Genomic DNA, 24083 nt, shown 5'->3' with positions numbered 1-24083 from the left:
GGAGCTCACAGCCAGGTAAGCACACAGCCCCTTTACAATAGTTTTGCCACAGAAACAAAACTGGGAATAACAAAGCGTGCTCTGCTGATAGGCGAGGGGAGTGCCAAGGAACCATCTTTGGGGAACCCCGGATGTCTGGAATCTATATCCCAACAACGAGGTACCAATGGGATCCAAATGCAATGATACCTTGCAGCCTATAGCAGTGGGATGAAATGCAGACTGGCTGTTTCTTCAGATACTGGATAAGAGGATGAAGTCTAGGGAGTATTTGGAGTCCTCTTTGGAAGGGGAGGGAAGAGCAGATCCCCTGTTTATCCCAGACTCGAAGTTGTCTTTGGCTCTGGCAGCTGTGCTCACCTGGGCTTGGTGGGACATGCAGGCAGCTGGCTCACCTGCAGTAGGGTCTACCAGCTTCCTGATTTCTCAGGGATGTGTGCTCCCTGTGGGAAGCATGTGCAGAGATGTCGAGAGCAGAAGCAATGCAGGCAGCCTGAATCACATTCCTCCAACTCGGCTTCTCAGCAGAGCACTTATTCCGGGCTGTACTTCCCCTTGATTGATTGCCCCTGCCATTATGGGGCTGACATCTTACAGGGGAGTCCTGCTTGGTCCCTTATTGTGGAAGCATGAGGAATGATCATTCCCCAGCGACACCCGTCGATAACAGTGAATAATAGCCAGGAAGGGAGGCAGACAACAGTAGGAACATGCTCAAGAGAAGTGCTGTAATTCTTGGGACAGGGCACTTCTGCAGAGGAGGAGGAGGAGAGCTTGCAGGGTGGACGGGAGGGGGGCGTCCTGTCACTGTTGATGCTCTCTAGAGCTCAGCAGCTGGAGACAAACATTGGCTAAGGATGGTCGAAGCTGGGAAGGAAAAAAAGCAAGGAGGGGAAAGGATGAAGTGAAAAGAGCTAGGAGCCACGCTGGAGAGTATACAAACAGCCTGGCAACCTCCGATGCATGAGGGATGAAGAAAACAGACTGTGATTCACTATGTGGACCATCTGGGTAATCTTCTGGATTTCAGCTGTCCCGGTAGGTGCTCAGATCTACTTATTCCTGTTTGCATGGAATCACATGTTATCTGAGTAATTCTGCACACCTCTATTCCATTAAGTTGTGGTGTCTCTGTTTAAAAAAATCTGTGTAGAACCTGGGATTTTTAAATTTTATCCTCACTTCTGCTGCTTGCTGCACTAGTTGACAGTGGCCAGGTGACTAGATGCTGGATGCCTCAGTTTCCCCACCTTTATAAAGACAGCAGTGTTACTAATCCACTTTGACAAACACAGCAGGTTCTGTGATGAAGGAGAAAAGATTTGACACCTTTCAGAGAAGCTTTACTGATTTACACCACCTTAATCCCTTAAGGGGCAATGCCCATGTCTAGCATTGCCTCCCTGGACTCAGATTGAAGGAACCTGCAGCAATGTTTAAACCACAAAGTTTGTTTTCTTTTTTTTTTTTTAGTTTTATCACTTTACTGAGATTTATGTGGCAGATTGTCACTGCTGAGCTCCAGGCATTGGATCAGTCAGAAAGGAGAGTGGAACCTGGGCTGTGATCTCCAGGTGCTGCTCAGGTTATGCAGATTTTGAATGCATATAAAACAAGGGGTGAAATATGTCCAGCTTGGGTGTGAGAAGTTAGGAAATGATCAAATCACTGTTTCATTGCAACTAATGGAAAAATCAATTTATTTGTCCTAGCAGGGGATTTGGTTCCAACTATGAGAAAACCTGAGCTCTGCCTAGACTTTTTAATTGCAGAGTGAATGCAATCTTCAAACCTTTTGCCTTTTAATCATCTTCTGCAATAGAAATAGTGACTGTGATGGTTTTCTTGTAATTTTAGTTTCTTATTCTTAGTACTACCTAAAGAAAGGACTCTGTAAATAGATGTCATTGCTCAGGGTATCCCCAAGAGCACCTCCTTCTATTGGTTCTTTTTCTAGTCTTTCAAAATACCTATTTTGATTTTGCCAGGCATCTTTTGTTTTTTAAATCCTATCATTAAACTAAACCCAATTATTTTAAAATTAAATGGCTGTGAATTCTGTGAATTTGAAGTGTTTATATCCATTCATTTCACACTTTAAAAACTGTGTTGGCTGCTCCTATCAATATTACAAACTGCAGCTTTTTGCCCGTTCTGGAGATCTATTTATCACAGCTATCTCTGGAATGGGTTTGGTATCTTTAAACAAAATATGAGGATGTCTTGTTCTCTGTCCTGGTTTCAGTTGGGATAGAGTTAATTATCCTTTTAGTAGCTGGTGAAGCGTTAAGGAGATCAAAACTGTTTCAGGGAACTGTTTAGGAAGAGACATAGAAACCGCACGTAGAGGAGCGAGCCCCTTTCCCTGCTCGTTCTCAAGCAGCAGGACAGGCTGTTTGCTCCCACTTGTGGATGGTAAACACGAGTGAGACTGAGCACAGCTGGTAGCAGAGTGGGGTTATCTGGCCGTGGCATGGGAAGCGGACTTCGCATCACTCCGCAAACATCCACGTGCTCGCACCCAGCCTGCCCCGTCAGATTGCCAGCGCTGGCAAAGACTGGCTCAGGGACTTGTTTGTGGAAAACAAGGTCTTTAAACCAGCACCTGGAAGCTCTCTGCTTTAAAATGAAACAGGGATTAAAATCCTGTTAGCTGCATATCTATTACCAGGAAGTGGTATCCAGCTGATTAGAAATATAGGGTGAACATCACTTTGTGGGGTAAAACAGTAATTGTAAGGCACTACCTATGTTGTAATCCTGCTTGAACAATACATTTAATGTAAGAAAGTAATGCTGTATCAGATCATCAGGGTGGTCTTCACAACTGGGTGTGCTAAAAGCATGTGGCCTCATTCTAGCCATAAAGAAATAACACAGAATTTAAATCTTTCTAAACCAAAAACTTTCTTAGGACCCACATTTCTTAAAAGAAAACAGTGCCCACACAATATAGAGGCTTATTTAAGATGAAGTACTCCCCTATTCCTGAGATCATTGTTAACATGATTCCTTGCATTTATTTTTACATATGTTCAGTATCATCCTAACAACCCACACACAAACCAGACTGGTTATGTTGGCCACTTCAAATGCTCAGCATTCAAATCCTGGCATCAGAAGACAGTTTCTTTCATACAAGGTCTTGGAATGTGTGATTCCAGAAAATTCATTACATTGTGCAAAAACAGGTGGTTTCTAGTTTATTTATTTCATTACACACAAAGACAAGGGAGAAATAGAATGAAGTTAAACACACCAGACCAATTAGATGAGGTATGATACACTGCTGAAAACGTCAAACTTTGTTCAGAAATACAATACTCAAAAAATTTCCAGCCAAAATAGTGGGAATATGGTCTTTAATGTCTGGTATGCTAAAATTTAATTGTAGAAAAGGAATAGTTCTCATTACAAGGTTTTCAGGGATTGTTCTTTCTCCCTAATCTAATCTGAAAGTGATCAGCAATGCTACAGGATTTATTAGGTTGAGCAGTAATGTGATGCTGCTAGGTTAACTTTCTTGAACAAAGAACATAAACAAATTCTATCTGATACTTTTCAACTAATAGATCCTGATGATTGGCTTTTAATCTCCTAATTATGTGTATACATACATATGCATTTTTATATAAATGTACATAAAAGTTCCATAGTGAGAATTTATAGAGATTTTGGGTTTATCCATGAGAGAGAAATTTTCTAGTTCATTATAATGAGAGTCCACTTAAATTCAGGTTTCTTGTGTCAAAAAGAATAGACACTGGTAAAATAACAGAAAGGATAAAAATACTTTTTTTCTGAATGGTGTAACTGTTAAGACCTTGTTCTGCAAATAATTTTGCAATGATTTTCAATATTTGTCATTTTAATGGTCTGTAGCTGTTTGGTTTTTTCACTCACTTTGGTCCAGCTACATAAAACATAAACACACATTTAATGGCTACATCAGGATTGAGTGAACACTAACATTTCCACATGGTTTTATGAGAAAGGAGGATGGGAAGATGAGAAAATAACCTTAGGACAAATTACCATCTAGGTTCTCACAAAAATCTGGGTGAGATTTTGCTTTCAGGTGGGCTCCTGCAGCTACCAGATGGTAGCAGTGAAACAGGCTTGGGTGGTCTGCAACCAGTAGGTGTATTTAGATCACTTGTGCCCAGGAAAATGACCTGCCAGGTGTATGGTTTAACACTGCTATGGGTGAGTGATTAATTCTCTGTTACTCTAGGAGACTCCAGCAGTGTCCTGGATGTTTCTGCAGTCTTTTAGAAGAGCATCCTGCTCATGTACTTAATTTAGCAGAATAACACATTTTTCTCAATGTCAGTAATGTCAGCAAAAGGGAGAAGACATAAACTCAGTCTGTGCTTGCCTGCTGCTACTATAAAAATGCAGATTTAATTGGGAAAATTGTCTGTATTTAAAGGAAATATTGCCCATAGTCAAGTGATAGATTTGCATGGGGAATGTGAGCATAAAAAGGGTAAATTCTGTCGAGATTTTATAAGTTTTGAGAGGAAAAATGATTCCACTGCTTTTAAAATTTGTAGATCAAATCTGTTCCACCTGTCTGTGACCTCCTGAGTGTCCTGAAAAGGGAGGAAGAAAAGTGTTTGGAGACTCTTTCCCTGGAGGCAAGGAACAGAACAACTGAAAATGATCTGCTCCTGAGCTCAGGTAAAGGCTGAACAAATGCACATGATAAAAGCTGCTCTCACATGAACTGGGTGCCTCAAACTAAAATACCCCTACATCCCTTCCCATAAGAGGCATGCACTTAGTATACTATGTCTCCTTTAGGAGCAGAAAAACAGGTAAGATCTGTTACAAGGTTTTGAGAGCGGGATTTGACCTTACTGTGACAGGAAGAGTTGTGGGAGCCTTCTAACCCAGTTGCTTGACTGCAGTCCTCACAACTAGGGAACACACCAGCAACAAAGTATTGCAAATTGCAATAATCTCTTTGTGGACAAGGATAATTTAAAAAGTCACCCTAGCAAGTGTAAATTTACTTAACTATATTTGCATTAAAAATCAATGAAGACCAGCAGCCAACATTTAAATCATGCGGCTTCAAAGTCCTCATTACTTCCTCCTTGCTCTAAGTTACTGTCACCTAACAGAGTTCTTGAAATTCAGCGAGGATTTATCATCATATAAAGGAGTTTTTTGGCCTGGGAAAGTTGTGGTACTGAGTCCTCATCATGTAGACAGCTTTGCTTTCACAGCTGAGCAACTGGGGTCATGTGCAAGAGATTATTAAACCTTGCCTCTGAACTGTGTGTTAGTTCCCCCAGGCAGCTGCTGGGTCAGCATCTCAGAGAGAGCACTGGGTGTAGGCAACATATGTGACTATTTTTGGTGTGTGACCAGCCATCGCCACCAAGGATGGGGTTGTGTGACTCACAGCATCTCGCAGACTGAACTGATTCTGGGTGGCTTTTGTGAACTGCGACATGGGCAAAGTCCTCACCTGCATGAGAAAGGAAGGAGCTCCCATGAGATGTGCTGTGTGCAGGCTATCTGGGCCACAGACAGGCTACCATGCAGAGCTAAGGTGTTTTCTTAGTTTCAAAGCCTTCCTCTCTAACAGAGAGTGTTGGAGACACAGAACAGTCTCACTATGACCTGGCCCAAGGGCAGAACTCAGAGACAAGATCTATTGCCTTGTTTCTTAGGATGCCTAGCATTTTTCCCTGTCACTGTTTTATCCCTGTCCCTTGCAGACTGATGGGTGTGAGCACAGCTTCAGGACATTACAGCCACATAGCAGTGACAGGATACCTTATGGCAGACTGCCAGATACTCCACAAGGCAGACCTGTCTCATTGCGTATAAGAAGTTTGATGATATGAATAAATCAGTATTGCTTGTTTACTTCAGCAAAGAGGAAACCTATTTATTTTTCTGCTTAGATCCTGTGATATGGCTCTAACATTCAGCTCTGTATTTGCTTTGCACCAGAGCTCCACAGATGCAGACAAGTAGAACTCCACAGGACTGTGCAGGTGTGGACCCACTCTAGCATTAGCAAGCAGTACCATTGTACAGACAGTCTTGTTTTATCTCAGTCAAATAGTAGCTTCTCAGCAGAGATTTAATCCAATTTTGAACTGGATCCACATCTTAAAATTCCCCCAAGGCCTTTTGTTATTGGAATTTTTAAACGGGATAATTCTACCTAAAATTCTACCAAGCTCTAAGAGGGATTTGTTACCTTGGTAAATTAGGGAGTAATGCTTCTATTCTGGGAAATAACACACCTGAAAATACCTCCAGCTTTTAAGGTATCTGCATCCCTGAAGTCCATGTGGAGAAAATCCTATACAGGGATTTCAGTTTGAAGAACAGAGAAACAAAGCTGAGGAATTTAGTGCTTATCCTTGGTGGGTCATGCAGGGAGGAAGAAAGGTGGCTTTGGAGGGTGTGGGGAACCTTCCATACCCCATCCTTCCTGCACCTGCCCCAGAAGCTTTGACTGGCATGGGCAGGGAAAACGACAAAGCAGGGGACAAGCTCCCACCATGCCATCTCTGCCACAGTGCTCACATCTCTGTGAAGATGGCACAAATAAAGGAATTCATTTCTGGAGAATCAGGCACAAAGTACCTGAGCAGTGAATGTTTCTTATCCTCCTGCAGTAAAAGGAAAAAGGGACTCTGCCCTTGTGATAACATTCATTTGGGAAAGGGAGCAGTGTAATATTAACGTAACCCAAGTCATGGTTATGGTCTTTTTTGTGCATGAGTGAAGACAAGAAAATTTTCTTGGGAGCAAGGAGCAGGGCAGGGAAGCTACTGGAGACCTGGAACTTCTGATCATGATGACACCATGTATTGCTGCTGGGAGAATGCTGTTTGCTACTTGAGCCCAAAGAGCACAGGGCTGTGTGAGAGAAGTGTTGCTGTCCTTTGTCTCCACCCCGAGGCTCTTTATCTAACGGGGGGTGGGAGGCACCAGCTTTCATCCATGAGGAGTGGCAAGAAGCCCACCTGCAGGAGGAATAGCTCAGCTGGTTTTTGTTTTCTCTTCCTGGATGGAAACCACCCAACATCATAATTTTGCCAGGTTTTTCTGTGCACTGAGTCTGATTTGGGGGTTTTATGCCCGTGGTGTTGGCATAAAGGTTCGATAACCCAAACAATGCAGCGCGTTAAGTCATAAATATCACCCAAGGTGAAGTTTTGCTTGCCTTTAAACTTTTGCTTTGAAGTAAATCCTTAGCAAGTCTTATAAACATTGGCACAGGGAGGACACCAGGGCTGAGGTGCCGCCCTGGCTGTGAACAGCTCTGTATTTTCAGGCACTAGGACTGTTGCGCAGGAGGAAATCAATACATTTCTAGAAATGTAAATATTTTTGTCAGGCTAATGGTGGTTGGCCTTATAAAGCATGAAGTGTTTGAGGAGAGTGCTCGGTCAGCACTTCCTCCCCTCAGCTTTCAGGGAGCGTGCAGGGCAGTCAGCACACGTCTGGGTACAGCAGGCACAGGGCAGTCCTGACATGCCCCAGTGGCCTTTTTTTCCCCTGTTATGTTGCAGAAACCACAAAGAAGGATGTGCTAAAACCATTGACCAGTGAGTGGAGGCAAAAGGGAATGAACCTGAATGATTTCAACCTGTATCTGCAGAAGAGCAAAATAAGTAAGGGTAGGATTGCAATTTGTCTGTGGTATAAAGAGCATCAAATGTAGGTATTCTCCAATAACACTCTGCACCTCAGGCCAGAATTAATCCATGCCAGCCTCCAGCACCTAAGCAAGATGCCTAAGTAGAGATCACCATCATACTGTGCTCCACTGACCACCAGATCGGCTCCCTGAGGCATCTCTACTAGCCCTGCCAGAAGGCAACAGAGTCAAGCTGAAGGTGCAGCTGGAAAAGCCTCCCTCTCTCCCTGACTATGAGAGGGGACCACAACAAGCCCATCCTTAAAATAAGCAGCCCTTGCACATAACTGAGAGAAATGGGGTAAGTCTGGGCAGCCACATTCAGTGAGTTGTTTGTTGGCATTCTTCACTTCAGCACAGCCTAGGCATAGTGAAAGAGAGGAGTATTTATGGTGATAAAAGGAAGACATCGATACTGTTCCTCTCTATCCTTTCCCTGGTATGATGAGATTAGCTCAGCTGGTTAGAGCATGGTGCTAATAATGCCTAGGTCGTGGGTGTGATCCCCAAACGGGCCATTCACTTAAGATTTGTACTCTCCTTGTGGATCTCTTGCAACTCAGAATATTCTGTGATTTAAGTGATCTGTGGTTTAAGTATCATTGTGAAGCTGTTTAGACTCCTAGTCACAGAATTGCAGAATGGGTGAGGCTGGAAGGGACCAGTGGGTCATATGGTCCAACCTCCCTGCTCAAGCAGGGTCATCTAGTTGCATTTTTTCCTGTTTACAAAAATATTATGTAAGGAAAACTTTAGGATGACTCAAAGTGGAAGCTTTAGAAACACTGAAAGTAAGGTAAAAAATTCCCATCTATTTTCTTTTATCTTTCCAGGGCCATTCAGTAGTTACTAGCAAAAAGATACATAGCAAAGGGCCTGATGTGATGTTCAGAATGACTCTAATTGCTATTTGTGTGTCTAGTAGAGACCAGCGGGGTCAATGACCAGACTGGGACAGGTCTGGGAGCTTGCTGGGGCTGGTTTGAAGCAATCAGGACCTCCTCTGTCCTATCCAGGTCTCAGCAGGACTTGCTCTGTCTCATCCAGCTTGTTTTTCAGAGCACTGAGCATCTTTGTTCCTGTAGCTGCCTTGGTGGGAGATGTTGCATGGCGTTGTGCTGCTTGGAGGTGTCTCCCAGTGTTTCACTGTTGGAAGAAGTTGGAAGGTGTTATGTCACTGGGAGATGCTGTATGGTATTTCCTTGTTGCCCCCCCAGGCAGATGTGCTGGAATGTGGGATAACATGAGTTGCTGGCCTTCATCCACTGTGGGACAGATTGTCAATGCTCACTGCCCTGAATTCTTCCAGATGCTGACTGGGAAAAAAGGTAATGCTAAAATGATGTTTTTCTTGCCCAGGTGCTTTTTATTAAACACTTATTTTTAAACACTTTATTTTTTATTTACAAAGACCCCACTCTCAGGTCTGAATTTGAAATGAATTTTTTTCCCTCCTTCTTTTAAAGAATGAAAGCTACTTAGCATCTCTAAGTTTCCAGCACTAAGCTAAACATGAAAAAGCCTCGAATTAAAGTAGCAAGATCTTTTTAGTGTTTATTTTTTCTAGCCAGTTGGGAAAAAGTGCAGGAAGTAAATGCTATCCTGAAATGCAGGTTTTTAGCATAGTTTCTTAAGGAAAAGAGTTTTCTCCACTCAGGTTCTGTGTTTATTTGCGTCTTTCCCCTTTTAATAACTCCTAAAGACAGTGGCTGGTCCCAGATGAGCTTGATGGGGACAAAACTTCACAGAGCATTAGGTTCACACAAGTTTTGGCAAACATCCAGCTTGGCAGGCAGAAAAGATCCCCTTTTTTGCCTTCATTAAGAGGAAATCTGCACTGGGGATTTCTCTCTTGGCTGTGACAGGAATCCACACAAGTGGCACAAACTCATGGAAATTCAGGTTTCATGGCTCATGAAACAATTCACTCAGAGGCGAGCTCAAGCAATGCTTTTTGTCCTTTTTCTCAGATATCTAAACTAGAAATGAAGTGAAATTTACTCCCAGTAGGCGACAGTAATCATGAGCTATTAAGTAAGCCTGCTTTCTGTTCATTTCTGCTTTTCAGTAATGCCTTAGAAATGTGTTTACATTTCTCTTTAGGGAGTTAATGATTCAAATGAGAAGAGGCTTTTGCATTCTTCGGTTATAGGACACAGATTAATGAGGTCCAGTACTTACAGAAAAGCAGACAGATTGATTTTATGAAGGGAGGAACAGGAGACAAAGTATTAGATTGTCTAATAAAGATTACATAACTCAGAGGAGAAGCACTTAGTGCTCTCTAAATGAAATCAGACATGAGCCACTCAGATTAAAATAAAAACCGTGCTACTTTCTGTACACACGAACATTATCTGCCCTTTGAGCCCTTTAATCTGGTTTAGAGTAAAGGATAAACTACACAAAGGCATAGATCGCTGTCTGGCATCCACATCTTTAGCATGGTGATCCCGGCCCTTAAATGCAGTAACTGAAATCCCTGCTGGTACAGCCACTAGAGGGAATTGTTCCCTGCCTCTGGCCTTCTCACCGGGGAGGAGGCAGGAATTTGTACATTCAAAGGTCATAATTACATCTCAAATGTTCACTGCCTTATCTTGGAGATAGTCCAAGAGCTTAAACTTTACTTGCCCTCCTTATCGAGAAGCTGATAAACAATAATCAGCATTACAGTGTTCAAAACAGAACCCCAAGACCTGGTCCATCACCACTAGCATCTTATTTCAGTCTCTGCATCTGGAATTTTGGGTCAAAATCAGCAATAGTTTAACCTCATTCTCATGGCCACATTTTTCTTTGATTTAATACTGGGGTTGGCTTTTGACTCCTGACTTTATTTACTGCTACAGTCATTGCCCTGTTTGAAACAATTTTGAAAAAGCAAAACAAAGATCTGCTTGCCTCAAAAGAAAAGCAAAGGTTTTCTCTCCTCACCACTTACAAAGCAGATGGGCAGCCACAAATGCCAAAGGCCCATATGTTAAGCCATGCGGATGGCTCTGAACTCTGCCCAAACCCTGATCTCTGTGCTGACATCTAGATTTGCATTTGCTGCCCAGACTGCCTGGTCCCTTTCTACATAGCAGACCAAAGAAACAAAATCATCTGGAACCAAGTAGCAGAATTGACCATGGTGTCTCAGGCAAGATATGAAGAAAGGTGTGACTATTGTGAAGATTCAGAGGCAAAGGCCACATCACATGGTCCCAGTTCCACAGCCATCCCTTTAGCCAGAGTTCCTTCTTGCCTAGGCAACTCCAAAAGCCTCCAAACTATGATTGAACACCAAGCACAATCCTTAGACAGACTGCAGACCCCCAATCTGCTCTGAGTGGGGCATGCTGCAGTTTCCCCAGTGGTGTGTGTCGCCCATAACCAAGGAGCATTGCTAAAATTTTCCTCATGTCCATATGATGTGCCTGGCATAATCCCCTGTGTTTTGCATATAATGCAATAGCATGTGCACACCAACACAGAACTTCACCTCTTCTTGCCTGATCTGCTTTGACAGCCTTGGGCACAAAACAGTCACAGGCATGTTTACAAGTACAGTGCTTTGCTCCAAGTTAAGTAAGGGTGTCTTAGTAGTTGACACTGAAGTAGAGAATCTGCCACCACACCACCCCCTTGCTGGGTGCCAAGGCAGGCTGGGGAGAACCGTCTGGAGAGCTGTTTCTTTCCTGTTGTTGCTGCACTGCAGCAAGGCATAGAAAACCTGGCTTAGAAAGCAAGCCTGGCCCTTTCAAAGATGCTAAACTGGAACAGGATGTTCAAAAAAGCATCAGAATAATAGTCTGATAAGGACACACCCAGATCTCTTCCCACTCAGAGTTCTCAGCATGTTTGCTGTGCCTTGCAGGTTTACAGAGGTGAGTTCAACTCAAGTGCAGACATGTTGTCAGGTCATCAGCATTAGCCCAGAGGTAGCAGGAGCCCTGACTCTGTCCTGACAATTCCAGCAGGGCTCCAAAGAGGATAAACCATTGCCAAACATTGCTGCATATGCATCTCCCTCAGTTCCCTCAACACTGCAGGGATGTTTTGCAAGAGCCAGACAGCCTGAAGTCCTCATGGCTAAATATGTGGGGAAAAAAATGGAATTTTATAGAGCCCTCTGGCAAGGCTTGTACTAAGAAGGACTGCTGATTTCATGTCCCCTTTAAGTACCTGCTAGCATTGCCATCACTGCAACAAAGCCAGGATTTCACTTCATGTTTCTAAAGTATGATTCTTACTGGACAGATCAATGAGATTAGGACAGTGGGCAGTGGTTTTACTTCTTCGTAAAAGTTTCCCTTCAGCACATGCCTGCTAGGGCCACTTTCTTCCAGAGACATTGTAAGTGGTGTAGGGCAGGACTTCCCACTTCCACTTTAGTGCCAAACATTAATATGGACGAGTTCCAAACTATCCTATTCAGCCACGTGCAACTTGCTGGGCATTCATCTCACTCAGCTTTAGGAGTTTAAAAGTCAGACATCCCAGCAGAAGAAGGTCAGACAAACTGCCCTTTGCAGATACCAGTCCAAAAAATGAGTTGAATTCTGCAAATGCCTACTTTTCCCTGAAGACAGCCACAAGGGACACAGTTGGACTCAAGTACTCAGCTTTCCAGAAACTGAGCTTAAATGAGGGAAATTTCCTCCTAACATTTAATTTGCAAGTAAGCAAGGAAATCAACTGGGCAAAATAATGCCCAGTGCGGGGAAAAGAATTTTAGTTTTCATTTAAATCCTACTGAAAATCTGTGACCATCTACAGTTTTGTGTTCTATTTGGAGCATGACAAACCACAGTAAGGAGGTGGAAACATTCAGTAGAGTATCAGGTTTGCATGAAGTTTGAATCTGTGATTGAACAAGTCGTGTGTTTGCTGATCTTGGAATAGTGGCCAAGAAACACCAGATGTACTGAACAGTATTATTTATGTTGCAATTAATAAAAACACATCCATCACAGTCATCCCTGAGTGGGCAAACAATGTTATGACCCACACAAGTACACTGGGCAAGTATCAACAGAATTAGCTCAGCTGCATTTCGCCTCCAGCTATGCAGAGTGCACTGCCTGGGGGAACATACTCTCCTGGCTCCTGGAGCAACCCTACATGGTGATTGAACCCTGAGAACAACAAAAATACAACTGGAAATGATCATACCCCATTCTGTCTTTTTTATTGTTACCACACAGGTTTTGTGTACCGAAACTGTACAAGCGAGGGCTGGTCAGACCCATACCCGAGACCTGACATTGCTTGTGGCTACAATGTCAATGACACAACCAACGAGGCCAGAGTGAGTCTAAGTGCCCATAACCACAGATCTGCTGCTCTGGGGTACTGGGGAGAAATGTGTTAAGGAGAAACTGGTTATGTTGTGATTTAACTCAGGTGGGGCTACTGCTATTGGTGGTTTTCAGCATGAATGCTTCCTGCAAATGATTGGAAGTGGTTGCTCGGGCTGAAATTTCAGTAGCTGATTTTACAAGAAAATTTATTCATTAAATACAAGGAGAGATCTTTTTCTTGGTGTGGGCTGATCTCTACCAGACAGACAAGGTAAAGATGTGATTATATGTTCCCCTGCAGCGTTCCTATTTCATGACCCTGAAGACCATGTACACCATCGGATACTGCACCTCCCTTGTGACGCTGATGATAGCCTTAGTGGTCCTTGCCTCCTTTAGGTGAGGAGAAGTATCTCTGGTTTGTGTTTGGCCAGGACTTCTGGTCATCTCACCTGACACAAATCCTTCTACTTATTTCAGGGGAAATTAAAAATTGAAGTATTTCCGAAAACCTTCACAGAAATCAGTGACAAAATTTATCTCTGACTCCTGTCTCCCAGAAAATGTCAGGATTGCTCATTATGTTGTGCTCTCCTTTTCAAATTGTAGCTGGATGCATTTTGCAAATGGCATCTGCACCAACTCCCTGATGAGGTCTTCCCATGATTTCAGTGTCCCTTAGGCAGAGTGTCTTTCCCTCTGCTGCTCTTTTCCCCACTTGAGACTGTGGCTAAAACTTTGTTCTAAGTGCCACTGCATTGACTTCTGGAAAGGTGTTTCTATTAGCAATGTGACATTCAGCTTATCTTCACTCATCCCTGTAACCTGGAATTTGTACTGTGCTGCTTATTCAGTGAAATTAATTTCCCTTACAGTAAGTGTCAGGGCGGCTCCTCTGGGCAAAAGGAAACCAAACTACTTTGCAAATTTATATTCAGGCTGCATGGCCTCTGGACACAGATTATGTGGAGATTTAATACAGAAAACCCTGCAGGCACAAGTGCACTGTGCTGGCAGAATAAATAAATTCATCCAGGTGTGAATAAACACCTTGGGTTCATGTTACTCTGGAAAGGAGGGAGGAATGCCAGAACAAGCATATTGGCATGAAATCACAATTTTCCTGGCAACATTCAGCTTGTTTTAGTACCTGAGTGGAGCAGATGTGACTGTAGCTTTTTAAGGTCTTCTCTAGGATATCCCTCTTGGGAGATGCCTTAGCCTTCCTTTCACAGACAGAACAACACTGTTCTTCATTTGTCAGTTTAACACTACTAAGGATTGAAACCTGCTGTTTACAGCCACAGGCTCCTTACATTGGTAAAGAATGTCACTTCACTGGATCTCTCTCTCATTTTTTTGCAGAAGACTTCGCTGCACAAGGAACTACATCCACATGCATCTCTTCACATCGTTCATTTTGCGAGCCTCGTCCAACTTCATCAAGGATGCTGTTTTGTTTTCCTCTGAAGACACAAATTACTGTGGGGCATACACGGTAACCCTTTGCCTGCCAGCTTGCTCCACCCCTCAGTTTCCCAGCAGGATCCTAGCAGGATCTAGTGTGCAGGGAAGGAACTCTCCCTTCCAGCTTTATATTCATCATGAAGGGTTATGGGAGAAGAGAGGTATGCTTCTGCCCCTTCTCTGAGAACACAATAAATATTGCTGATGTACACTGCAGTGTGAGACCTGATAGTAAGATAAGGGCTTGCACTCAGAGAGTCTGGGACCTCTCAAATTTTGAAAGGTTTTTGCCTTTTTCTTTTTATTGGCAGCAAAATATTTTGAAAATTTGGGGCTGAGGAGGGGTGAGCAACACTGCAGATGATGGTCAATGCTTTAAACTAAAAGACAAGAATTAGGGAGAGTAACAAAAATAGGTTTGTTTTGTTTTACCCCACTGGTTTTGCTGGATTTCTGTTGCAGAAAAATAATGCTTTGAGAACATTGTCTTTATCAACTGATTTTCTTGGGGAAAAAAGATTGACAATACATTCATCTGCTTCTCTAAGGTGATATTAGTGTTACTGGTACTAAGAAGGTAGTAATAGTGAAATTCCCCTGAGACAGTAACCTGAATCCATGTGTCCATGACACATTCAGTTCTTCTAGTGAGGCAGTTGATTAATGCATTTAGGAGCGCCAGCTCTGCTTTCTTGTCATGTGAACCCCTGTCTCAAGGACACCCATTTAGTCCCCTAATTGCTATAAAATCTCTATTTGCCAATTAATTTACAGCTCGCTCTTTCTGTTAGAAGGTAGGCACAAACCCAGGCAGGAGCTAATTACCCTCTCTTTCCTCAGGCTGGCTGTAAGCTCACCATGGTCTTCTTTCAGTATTGCATCATGTCTAACTACAGCTGGCTCCTCGTGGAGGGACTGTACCTCCACACTCTCCTGGTGATTTCTTTCTTCTCGGAAAGGAAGTACCTCTGGTGGTTCATCGCTCTTGGATGGGGTACTGGTTCTCCCTTCAGCAAGAATAACTGGGTTTTTTCTGCCTCTGGGATGAACTCATGAAGCAGTAACTGGTTTTTCCAATTGCAGGTGCCCCAACAGTGTTTGTGGCTGCATGGGCGACTGCTAGGCAGCTCCATGAAAATATTGGGTGAGTGGTATGGAGGGGGGAAGCTGGCACGCCAGGGGAAGCATGCAGCCCCTGTGCAGGCTGTTCTATGGCATCCTGCTCATTTCTAATTGCTGGGAGGAGATAAATCAATCAACACCCTGCTGTGGTGGGAGCCTTCATCCTAGTGTGGGTGTGAGTAGAGGTACAGATGAGCAACATGAGAAGAAGCTTCCAATTCCATTTCAGCATTTTCAAGGGTAGGAGGTAGCTTTCAGGTATGAATTCAGACCACAATGTTTTCAGTATCTGTATTTAACTTTCTGAATAGTGAAACTTTGTTTCTTTCTCTTCTCCCTTTCAAAATTTTGAACAGTGTTTATACTTTAAGGGAAGGACATATTTCTGTCCAGTGCAGGTGGGCAGCTTTCCATCAGACATGTTGTACCACTAAGTAAGAACAGTAAATTAGTTTTGTAGAGAAGGGAATAGGGGCCTATCTAAGGTACAAAACAGACTAAACCTGTTTGAAAATATACCAATGTTTTGATAACTGACTGCACCTTCTCTTCTATTTTTACAGGTGTTGGGACATTAACACTGATGCCAATACCTGGTGGATCATTAGAGGCCCCATAGTTGTGTCTATTTTTGTAAGTCTTTTCTGGGACAAGCAGATTCAAACTGTATTTTCAAACACTGTGAAGTCAGAGCTCATCTACTCAACATGCTTTAGAAGTGTGTTAATGAACTGATCTTAGACATGTGTCTGAACTGGTGTGACCCATGAGTTACTGCTTAAGCAACTTCTGCTCAGCAGGACTTAGTAACTAATGCCCCAAAGCTAAGTTCACAAGGAAAGCTAGAATGTCCTCCCAAGAAGCAAGAGGCTGAAGATCAGGTTTCCACATCCTGTTGATTTCATATGAACTTGGCTGGTTTGTGGAAGCTTGTTTTGGACTGTTTCAAGGAAATCTCCGGAGGAGAAACGAGCGGCTGTACATTTCAGTACAATTACTTTTGTGTCTGCCAGTCAGTGCCTCTCTCAGCAAAGCCAAAACCAACTTGCCTTACATGACCACTGGCTTTTGTTTTCAGGAATGAAAACAGCTCACAGGCTGCATGCACCACGTATTAGTGGGCAGCACTGAGGCACTGCTCAGTGAATTAAGGCACAGGCGTTGAAACTCAGTGTGAGCCCACCCAGTGCAAGGCAGCAGTGATGACAAGAGCAGTTAGGTGGATATAATACTCAGCACCTGTGTTTTGAGCATTTGCTGATACTCTCCTTCAGAGCCTTAGGTACCAGGGGGCTGGAGCTGCTGCTTGGGATAGCTGTTCTGCCCGATGAACATGCTCTGGGTCAGACCATGCTTTAATGACCTAAAACCCTAGCCCAGAAACACGAACTGCTGGTTACTCTCAAGTAACCTGTTGACACTCCAAGTGAGACCCCAAGAGCTGGTTGAGGTTTTCACGTTTCCAGTACGAACCATTATGTTTGCAAAACACAAACTGCAACTTCTGCACACTCTCAGAAACCCAGGCAGCTGAGATGGTGGGTTAAAGTTCTGCTCCCACTGACCAGTGAGCAGTCCTGCATCCCCAAAAGACAAGCACCAGACAGCACAAGTGATTTGGGATCAACTTAACCAGGCCATGGCACTTATTTTTCTTTATGAAACAACCCTCATGCTAGGAGCCACTCAGCAATATTTAAAAGCCAACAAGACCCAGGCATTCTGCAAGACAGAAAGCACAATCTTAGTTTATCTTTTGGCGGTCCCCACCCGCTATCGCCTTCCAAGTGTCCTCAGAATGCTGATCCTGCCTGGTTTAGCCACTGAAGACAGAAGCCGGCTGCCTGACTCTGCAGGTTTTACCCAAAAGAGGCTTTACTCAAGCCCTTAACCAAACAGCCAGATCTTAAGAACCCAGATCTAATCTTTGTATTCCTCACAGCCCCGAGCAGTTCAAAGGGCAGAAAATCAGCGCCGATAAACACCTTTGTGCTCCCAGGCTCACGCTCATTCCTGCGCTGCCCGCGGGCAATGCCTCCCGGCAGGAATCGCACCGCTCCCCCTTCCCCGGTGGTTTTTATCAGTGAAAAGTCCTGCTCAGTCTACACGGCTCGTCCCTAGCCTCATGGGTTAAAAAACCCAGAATACCCCGACCTGAACCTCCTTTGCTCCCCACCACTCATGAAATACTTCTTTCCTTCATGCTCTCCACCTCTAGCTCCTCCCAGCTCTACTCCTTTCCTCGTCCCTCCCCAGCTTCCCCAAACTTCCAGCCCTCTCCAGACTCCCTCAGCAGCCACAGTTGCTCCCTTTCCATCCAGCAACTTTAAAGAACTCAGGGACTTCCTGGGTCTGTCCCATCTCCAGTAGGCCCGGTTTTTTTAGGAAAACCCACCACCCCAGAGCCCTGCTCCAGTGCCCACAGGCACGGACGACCCACCATGAAGAGGATGCACCTCTGCAGTGGTGTTTCCCGGCACAGGGAAGGGTTAAGGGCCTGCCGCGGTGCAGGGTGTTGCAGAAGGGGTGCAGATGTGCCGGCTGTGCAAGCCAAGGGCAGAGCAGCCCGAGGTCGCTCCCCACGGGGTGCAGGGCACTGGCCGCGGGACAGACACACAGACACGCTCAGGCGGCTCTGCCTCCCTGCAACTCCCACTCTTTCCCTGAGGGTCAAACGAGCAGAAACAGCTATTGCCTCATCTGCACCCAAACTGAGCAGATCAGCATTTTTACCTGATATCCACCCTTCAAGACAGGGGAAATGCGAAAGGAAGAACTCCAGTGTCGACTCTCTCCTCTCCCCATTTTTAACTAATTTGCCTCGTGATCCTAAACCACACTGAGTGTTTCCGGCAGAGAGCACACAGCACTTGCAGTCCCAGATAGCAAGTGATAGCTCCAGTGCTGCCCCTTTGCTGGCATCCAAAGTGGGGCCAGACTGTGCAGAGGCTGCCAGAACCCCACAGCCACAAGGGGCCAAACCGATGCTCCTGGTCTCCCTGTCCTTTGGTGATTTGCCTGGATAATACGGCCTGACCATCTCCATAACTAAAGCTGCAGCAAACCAGCAGGGAAAGCAGCCTGCATCCAAGCCCAGGGTGGCCAAGCAGGCTGGAGAAGCAGGAACAAAGACTAGGATGGGAACATGGACACAGGCAGGCCAGCCCCAAGCCCTGTAATCGAATCCCCAAACTGGCTCTGCTGATACGTAGCAGTTATGTAAGTGGATACTGGGTTTGTTGTTTGGTGGGTTGCTTTTGCATTCTTACTTTGGGGTTTTTTTTCAGATTAATTTCATTCTCTTTGTCAACATTTTAAGAATCCTGATGAGGAAGCTCAGCTCCCCTGAAAAACGGAGCAGTGATTTCAACCAATACAAGTATGTCCCTTACACCCCTTATAAGACATGCAAGGCCACCTGAGCATTTCTTGCTCCTTCTACACCTGCTTTTCCCTCTGTTTTCATTCTCAGGAGACTTGCAAAGTCAACACTCCTCCTCATCCCTCTCTTTGGGGTCCACTACATCATCTTTGCTTTTTTCCCTGAGGACGCAAGCAGCGGCACAATGGAAATTCAGCTGTTTTTTGAATTGGCTCTTGGATCATTCCAGGTAATATTTGACAAGCTATTACTTCTTTAAAGTAAGAAAAGGAGGTAGAACATATAACTCTGCAACAGACTAGAGCTTCCAATGGCAAAGCCAAGCTGTCTGATTTCCCTTGAGATGCCTCATCCCCATTCAAAAGCTGAAACTACAGTTCTGTGACCATGGTTCTTTTATCTTTTAGGGCTTTGTTGTGGCTGTACTTTATTGTTTCCTTAATGGTGAGGTGAGTTTGGTGTATATAACACTCTTTTTTATTGCTGAAGCATGCCTCATTAATCAGTGGGATACATTCCCCAATGAATTACATGTTTTATCTGAGGGTTTTCTTCCCAGCTACCTAACATCACTCATGAAATTCCTCCTAGACCTGGCAAGCCTAGGTAATTGTATGCCAGATGCAAACTTCACCTCTCAACTACTGCAACCCTTTCATAAATCAGATAACATTATTACTGTCTGGGAACTGAGGGTGGGAGCACCGTCCCTCACACAGTCCCACTGACAGCCGACTGGTTCTGACGTATGGTACCATTATCTGTCATCCCATCCATGGCCATTTTATTTACTCAATCCTTAGGAGGGAATTTATCAAAAGCTATACCCAGTCCAAGTTTATTAGGACTCTTGTAAGGTAAAGCTTTTGGTAGAGAGACTGTTTCCTTTGTAGTTGCATGACAACTCCCAGGCTTCTGGCGTAGAACTTGCACTCTGAAATGCTGCTGCTGGTAGAGGTGAGGGGAAACATTACACCAACCTGGAAGATCTAGAGCTAATTGGAAGGGGAAAAAAAAACCAAACCAGTGCCTAAGGAGAAAAAGTCACTTTGAAATGACAGAGGGTTTTGAAATACCCTGACTGACCTTTCAACTGGGTTCAGAAAAAGTGGTTTTAAAAAGAAAATCTGTTTGGTTTTTTTTACCTTAGAGTGCCAAAATGTCCTGGTTTTATATCTAAACTTCAGATTCTGGAAAATTCTAAACCAAATACTTCATAAGGCCAACTAGATTCCATGAACAGTTTCACCTGCAGTTAAATAGCAAATTGTGTGGCTGAACAACAGTATCACTAGAAGTGTCAAGAAATAGGCCTTACCTTAACCCCTTAAACAGGGGGTTGGTTAAATAAATAAGCAAACCCAAACCTTGGCAAAGGTAACCCACCCTCATTTTCCTGTTATACTGCTCTCTGCAGTGCAGGTCTCCAACATAAACTAGCTGAACTAAGTATTTTGTGGCCTTTCTACCTAGGTTCAGCTGGAAGTTCAGAGAAAATGGAGGCAGTGGCATTTAAGCAAACACTGGCGTCAGCATCTCAGCACCTCAGTGAGTAACGGAGGAAGTGGCTTGACTCAAGAGATGCAGATGGTGAGGTCCAGCCCACCAGAGCACAGGAGAAAAACCCTCCAAAGGTCAAGTGTGCTTTAACACTGTGCACCTGAGGGTACCTCCATGCTCAGATACACATGGTTGTGTCCCATGGACTGAGCTGGGAGCCTTGTGTACATATCTGACAGCAGGACTTGGCTGTAGATCAGTGGTTCTTGGAGCACATCTGTTCGTGTATATCCTGTGCAGCACCACGGTTATTCTGCAAAGCAAAATGGGCCAAAAAATTATGCTTTTCCTTGAGTTTCTGGCCACAGTAATTTCTGTTTCTTTCCACACCTGCTGCTAGTTCTACCTTAAATATGACCTTCCATTTTCCATGTGGCTCTCCAGTGTGTTCCAGGCTAAGCCAGGCTGTTGAGTTTTTGATGTTCTCTATTTCTTCTGCTGCAGAAGCTGGGAGGACATTCAATTTTATCTGATGAAGGTTACATGCCATCCTCCAATACAGCCCATGGGTTTGAAATGTGAAACTAATTAATCCCTCAAATCTACCAAGGTTCAAAGACTCTCTGTTGTGGTGATGTATGATGGACACTGAGAACATAAAGCATAGCTGAACTTCAGTTTCCTCTCTGACTGCATATCCATTGCTCCAGTGACAATGCTTCAGACAGCTTTTTGCCTTTGCCTCTTTTAATAGTGGATACCTTGGAAAAAATAGTGGTCCAATTTGGATATTTGTATCATTTTGAAATGGTGAAAAAGCTATTACAGCATATTCCAAGGGTGACCAAAAAAACTTCAGCAAGATAGCTGATTCCTATTGTGTCTGTACCTCTGAGACTTGACCAGTTTGTATTTGAAGGGAATTAATGGAAGCTCTTGAGACCTCTAAAGCTCAATTGAACTGGACAGTAGAAGCTATCTGGTGAAAAACACTACCATAGTGGTTATCAAAAATCTCAGTAGAGTTTACAGTCCCTCACTGTACTGAAATCTGCAAGGCTGTGCACTGTAATATGCTGTCGAAAAGTATCTGAGCTACTACAGCTTTATGCTCTTAAGGACATAATTAAGCAAATTTCCCTGTTTTGAATGGGAAAGGGATACAATAATTCATCTGACAAATGAAATCAGATCTCCTACTTGATTTTGTATCCACATTTCCCTAGTTGGGGCGATTTTTGGCTTTGTTTCTTCAAGGGCAAAGATGATTGAACCAAAAGCAAATGGTGTTTATCACTTCTCCCTCCTACAAGACATTGGCAAAACATGCATGGCATGTCAAATGCTGCCTGAGCAGCACTCCTCAGCCCCCTCTGCCAAAACTGCTCCAACGAGCTTTTAATCACACCAAATGCCTACATGGTAGGCTTCTGCCATTTTATCAGAAGGCAAACATGCAGACAAGTTAAAAGGATATGTTCAAGGTTAAATTACCTGTACCGAAGCAGGTTTTTGAGTGCTGTTAGCTCTGTTTGAAACTCTGAGATTCGGGAAAAAAATATTTTTTTCTCTGGCAGTGCTGACAGTTACCCCACACCCTCCCTGGTGCAGCAGGTGCTGCAGGCAGCAGCACAAGGAGGGCAGCCAGGAAAGGAAGGGCACTCAGCAGCAGAGAGAGCTTCGTGGTTGCTCCAGCCTGCCCTGCCTGGTTGGCTCATGCAGGTCACCCAGCAGTAGGACAATTGAACCTCTTTTCCATGAAAAAAATAATGAGATGCAAAGCTGTAAACTAGGAGTGTTTTAAGGAATTACTTTAAACTCATATTTTTAGAAATAGCAAGATTTCAAGTTGGCTTTCTCCTTTAAAAGTCAGCCAAAACAAGTGGAAAGAAGAACAGAAGCAGGATCAGTCCCATGACCAAAGGAGAAGTGAAAGCCCCTTCATGAAGGTTGGAATGAAAGATCTCACTTTTTGCTGACTCACCCAAGCCAAGCAGAGCCTCTGAACTCCTTGGCAGTTCACTCTGTCCCAGTGCACTTAGCAAGTGAGATACTTACAAAAAACCATAACCTTAATTTTCTCTCCAGCCTATGAAAGAGACCAAGAAGGGTGAAACAACTTGTATGTTCCCTGAGAATTAAACATTCATCCTTCAAGCCAAAGCAGCTGTTTGTTTTAAATGCAAATGCCTCCTTCCAGCATAAATGAAGAAATACAGATTCAGAGATACAATAACATGCAATTAATTAGATCTGATGCAATTATTGGCTCTCACACAAGCCAGTGTAAGAGCTCAGCCCTGCAGTGCATAGTTAGGACCAGCACAAGATTGGGTGGAGCCCAGGCTGAGCGTGATACCTATATGTACACGGGCATACCACATGCCCCAGAAAAAAATGCTTCTGGTTTTTATATTTAAAAGCCCCCAGTTCTAGCATAAATCATTTTTTTACACTTTTGGTTTTATTTGTCTTGCCTGGAATAACCAAGAAAAAGGAATCATTCCCAGATTCCATATTACATGTTTGCTTCAGGCATCAAGCACAAGCCTTGTTTGTATGAAGAGCTGAGGCTCCATAAAAACTCCTAGATGTCAGCTGGAATTTGGAGTCCTCAGCTCTTGGGAAAGAGCACATCCACTCGGGAAGATGCCAGAAGCAGGCGGCCCCTGGAGTTATGATGCTGTGACCTGGTCCTGCTTTCCGCTGGGTGTAGGAAGCTGCTGCCAAACACCACCACGGGGGAATGGGTTCTTACCTCTCCCATCTCCTAAGCAGGCAGTGCAAAGGCTGCCTGCACTGCTGGGGATCTTGCTTGTTTAGCTGTGCTGAAGGATACTAGAGAAAAGAGCTGCTTAGCTCTGGGGACATTGACATGTTTATAAGCAGATGAAGAGGAACAGGAAAGCAGATCTCAGCAAGCAATGCAAAAAGCAGGAGATGAAGGCACACAGACTGAACACAGACTCCATATTCGTAGGCTCCACCCACCTCCTTTTCACTGCCCTTGCTCCTGGGTAATCAATGTAAATTACCAGTAAATAGGACCCGAGTACCACCTTTCACACAAGTAGTTGTCATTGTTCAGGGACACTGGTGACAGCCTCTGGCTATTCACTCCAGGTGTTCTGAGGAGCCAGTTGTCCTTCTGCAAGCCAGCAAGGCAGCCAGCAGCTCCAGCAGCCGAAGAGCTAATGTATTTAAGAGGAAGTCGTTAATGGATTTTCTCTGTGACACAGCAACAAGGAAGTTCCCAGCAAAACTGTCAGAAGCAAAAACCAATAGTTGTGCCGTGAATAATTACACTGTGCAATGCCTGAGTGCAGGGGAGCTGAAATGGGCTGTTTCAGAAGGGTTGGTACGGATTCAATGGGGTTGGGTCCAGTGAAGGTGAGAGGCCTCAGGAATTCAGGCAACACCCCTTCCAGGACAGTGCCCGGGGCAGACCTTGTTTTCACCCAGAAATGAGGCCCTTCTTGTATGTGCCAGCTGACTTAGAAGGTTGAGAAGAAAGGCCATTATCAGCTTACCATAGGCGCCAGCAGAGGGAAAGAGAAAGCAGGTGAGGAAAGTCACGTAATGTATCTTTGTAATCACCTTCCTCCGGCTTTCAAAAGCAAGTGAGGCTCAACCCCATTCCAGGTGTCCC

The 24083-nt window shown here is 44.2% G+C and overlaps 1 protein-coding gene across 2 annotated transcripts; it reads left to right on the top strand.

The window, feature by feature from the left end:
- On the top strand, positions 1-22597 carry SCTR (secretin receptor). Of its 2 annotated transcripts, XM_042041262.1 has the most exons (13): positions 2-1038; positions 4557-4683; positions 8893-9003; positions 12868-12971; positions 13265-13362; positions 14329-14461; positions 15271-15424; positions 15514-15574; positions 16116-16185; positions 18840-18931; positions 19025-19163; positions 19342-19383; positions 20408-22597. In XM_042041262.1, the coding sequence occupies exons 1-13, from the start codon at positions 997-999 to the stop codon at positions 20582-20584; spliced, it is 1350 nt and encodes a 449-aa protein (XP_041897196.1). In that variant the 5' UTR covers positions 2-996; the 3' UTR covers positions 20585-22597. The 2 variants fall into 2 exon arrangements, with proteins under 2 accessions (XP_041897197.1, XP_041897196.1); XM_042041263.1 differs by lacking the exon at positions 8893-9003 and having other exon boundaries at positions 1-1038.
- Positions 22598-24083: the final 1486 nt, after the last annotated feature.

Source organism: Corvus kubaryi, unplaced genomic scaffold (genome assembly GCF_017639235.1).
Source record: "Corvus kubaryi isolate FWS band 111438036 unplaced genomic scaffold, C.kubaryi_AGA036_p1.0 37396, whole genome shotgun sequence".
NCBI lineage: Eukaryota > Metazoa > Chordata > Aves > Passeriformes > Corvidae > Corvus > Corvus kubaryi.
Note: the sequence above shows the minus strand (reverse complement) of the source record. Positions and strands in the feature narration are given on the sequence as shown.

Excerpts from the sequence above, each read along its gene's own strand:
- SCTR (XM_042041262.1), top strand. The coding sequence starts at position 997 with ATGTGGACCATCTGGGTAATCTTCTGGATTTCAGCTGTCCCG. Across the intron at positions 14,462-15,270 it reads ATTACTGTGGGGCATACACG|GCTGGCTGTAAGCTCACCAT; the intron begins GTAACCCTTTGC and ends CTCTTTCCTCAG. Across the intron at positions 15,575-16,115 it reads CAGCTCCATGAAAATATTGG|GTGTTGGGACATTAACACTG; the intron begins GTGAGTGGTATG and ends CTATTTTTACAG.